Source organism: Limulus polyphemus, unplaced genomic scaffold (assembly GCF_000517525.1).
Source record: "Limulus polyphemus unplaced genomic scaffold, Limulus_polyphemus-2.1.2 Scaffold14416, whole genome shotgun sequence".
Classification (NCBI taxonomy): Eukaryota; Metazoa; Arthropoda; class Merostomata; order Xiphosura; family Limulidae; genus Limulus; species Limulus polyphemus.
The window spans coordinates 3,511-6,556 of record NW_013680026.1 but is presented as its reverse complement, the minus strand read 5'-3'; the positions used below and the strand labels follow the sequence as shown (position 1 = coordinate 6,556).

Genomic DNA, 3,046 nt, shown 5'->3' with positions numbered 1-3,046 from the left:
TACAGTGAATCTGTCACTTTCTCAGTTTTAACAGTGGGTCTGTCACTTTCTCAGTTTTTACAGTGAGTCTGTCACTTTCTCAGTTTTTACAGTGAGTCTGTCACTTTCTCAAGTTTTTACAGTAAGTTCGTTACTCTCTCAGATTCTTACATTTAGCTTGTCACTTTCTCAGAATGTTACAGTCAGTCTGTGACTTTCACAGATTTTTTACAAACTTCATTAAAGTATAGAGTACAAATTAATGCACTAGGTCAAAATATACCTCTTCTTTTTCTTTTATAGTTCATCCCATAATAACCTAAAAAAAATAATATCCTTAACTATTTTTTCAATAATGTCGAACAAAAATATTTTGTCAAAGAATTTCACTTACACTTCTATAAAGAAACATTAAGGTTAATTTACCAGTTCTGTCATAAGACTCATGACAGGTGTTGCCTAAGTCTTTAGCTAGTGTTAAGTAGTGCTCTTTGCGATCATCTGGGAGTGACTGGGCTCCAAGTGCTAGCATTCCACCTGGAAATCAGGAACTTTATAAATTTGATAAAAAAACTTCATATACACAACAGACTGTTAGAAATGTAGCATGTATTAAAACTTTATACTTACTGGATAGACCAAGATTAAATAGGAATCTGATGAACTACAGCTTGGTTTAGGTAAAAGCCACATTTGGCCATCAAATGGTAAAAAAAGTTGTCCCTAGAACAACAGGTACCAGAAACTCTTTTCAGGTGAAAGTATAAGCCTATCTGTCTTACATCAATGGTGGAAAAAGTATAGGCCTATCTGTCTTACATCAATGGTGGAAAAAGTATAGGCCTATCTGTCTTACATCGATGGTGGAAAAAGTATAGGCCTAATAGTCTTATATCAATGGTAGAAAAAGTATAGGCCTATCTGTCTTACATCGATGATGGAAAAAGTATAGGCCTATCTGTCTTACATCAATGGCGGAAAAAGTATAGGCCTATCTGTCTTACATCGATGGTGGAAAAAATTTTCGAAGTTCTGATAAAAGATGCTTTGAAAAGACGTTTAACAAAATGTTAAGCAATGACTGGTCTGTTTTTCTCAATCACAAACTGGAAACTCAGGCAGTTGCTGGACTACTTTCACTATCACAAGCCTTGGAAGTCCAGGAAATGGCTGAACTATTTTTTTAACACAAGCTTTGGAAATTTAGGCAATGGCTGGACTACTTTCTTTAACACAAGCTTTGGAAATTTAGGCAATGGCTGGACTACTTTCTTTAACACAAGCTTTGGAAGTCCAGGTGGTGGCTGGACTACTTTCTTTAACACAAGCTTTGGAAGTCCAGGTGGTGGCTGGAATGCTTTCTTTAACACAAGCTTTGGAAGTTCTGGCAATAGCTGGATTACTTTCTTTAACACAAGCTTTGGAAGTCCAGGCAGTGGTTGGAATACTTTCTTTAACATAAGCCTTGGAAGTTCTGGCAATAGCTGGACTACTTTCTTTAACACAAGCTTTGGAAGTCCAGGTATTGGCTGGATTACTTTCTCCAGCACATGTTAAGGTCAATATATTTATTAAAATATTTTTTCAACTACCTCATTCGCTTGTGCTCCATTCTTCTGTGAATTAATTATCCACAGCCCCTTGCCAAAGTTCTTCACTGTTGTATTGCAAATGTAGACTTAACGTGTACACACACAAAATAAAAGATGCATACTTCATTTCATAAAGTATTGCACAACCTACATTATCAACCAGTGTCAACTTGACAGTATCATCACAGAAATAATAGGTCAAAAGGAAACACAGGTAGTTAGTACTAACTTAGGAGGAGAAATTAGAAATTGCCAATACCCTCAAAAAATGTATAAGGAAACATACCCACTCTTAGTAAACATAAGAAAATGGAGAAATGTGAAATGAAACTCACTTGAAGGCATTCATCTGTCTTTGCAACTCTTGTAGACATCTTCTAGTTATTCCCAATAAAAGCATATTTGTCCACATACCTTCAAACTTTTGTCTCCCAAAGCAGTAGGATAAACAGATTTTCAATGTAACTTTAAAGAATTATGACAATGTACTTACCATGTAAACATGCAAGATGGTCTACAAGGTATATGGAGATAAATGGAGTCCACTATAAATTCAAAGTCTCGTGCAATATGTTTCAAAAAGTACGTGGATAAACAGTCTTATAAGAGTGTACTTACCAGAAAAACATGCAAGATGGTCCATCTTGTGATCTAATCTTCCATACCTCATGTCGGCAAAATACTTCAAGCCACTTTTAGATGTCTGAAGTAGCTTCTTTTCAACTCCCTGTTACCAAAAAGATTACATACTATGGTTACGGCATCAGTAAGATTTGAAAAAACTTCAAATGGAAAATAAATTATATACATTAAGCTTTAAACTTCTGAACTTAATACCAATAGAAATTGTGAGTATTTGGCAGCCAGTTTGTTACTTGTGTATCCCTAGTTATGTGTGGAAGTTCTTTTAACTATCTCCTTATCAAGTGGATCAATCTAAGTGTGAAACTCTAAGTTATCAAGTTTCACTGCTCGTGGTTGGAATTACAGGGCCATGGTGCCTATATCCCACATTGGTGGCTAGATCAATTGGACCACAATATATATATGTATATATATATATACCTATGAATGGATCCCAACCTGTAGCCATAGAGTGATGCATTCTGAGCCACTGGAATCATGAGAAGAAAGTAAGCAACACTGAAGTGGACAAACCTTTTCCTCCATCTGAAAACCCTGAAAGGCAACACCCCAGGCTGGGAATGACGGGATCATGTATTCCTTACTCAACCAAAGGAAACAGAACTCATCCAGTTTAGAATTACAAACATCATCCTCACTCCCCATCAATGTGGACAAGGTAAATTCCACTTGCCCCTGGAATTTTGAGGAGGACATGGAATAAACTGTGCTCAATCAAGGACTCAGGATGGGACCACTCTCTCTTTGGAATTTGGAGGAAACAATGGATCCTCTTCCATGAACAATGTACTGAACCAATATTGATCAAAAAAAGAAGGGCCACAATCAAC

General features: G+C 36.4%; 1 protein-coding gene across 1 annotated transcript in view; it reads right to left on the bottom strand.

The window, feature by feature from the left end:
* Positions 1-405: 405 nt before the first annotated feature.
* LOC111084184 (mannosyl-oligosaccharide 1,2-alpha-mannosidase IA-like) overlaps positions 406-3,046 on the bottom strand; it is a gene marked incomplete at both ends in the record, with an annotated part of 4,296 nt that continues 1,655 nt past the window's right edge. Inside the window, 2 exons of the mRNA XM_022380962.1 lie at positions 406-516; positions 2,190-2,298. Coding sequence (XP_022236670.1) covers positions 406-516; positions 2,190-2,298 — 220 coding nt within the window. The remainder of the gene's footprint in view (positions 517-2,189; positions 2,299-3,046) is intronic.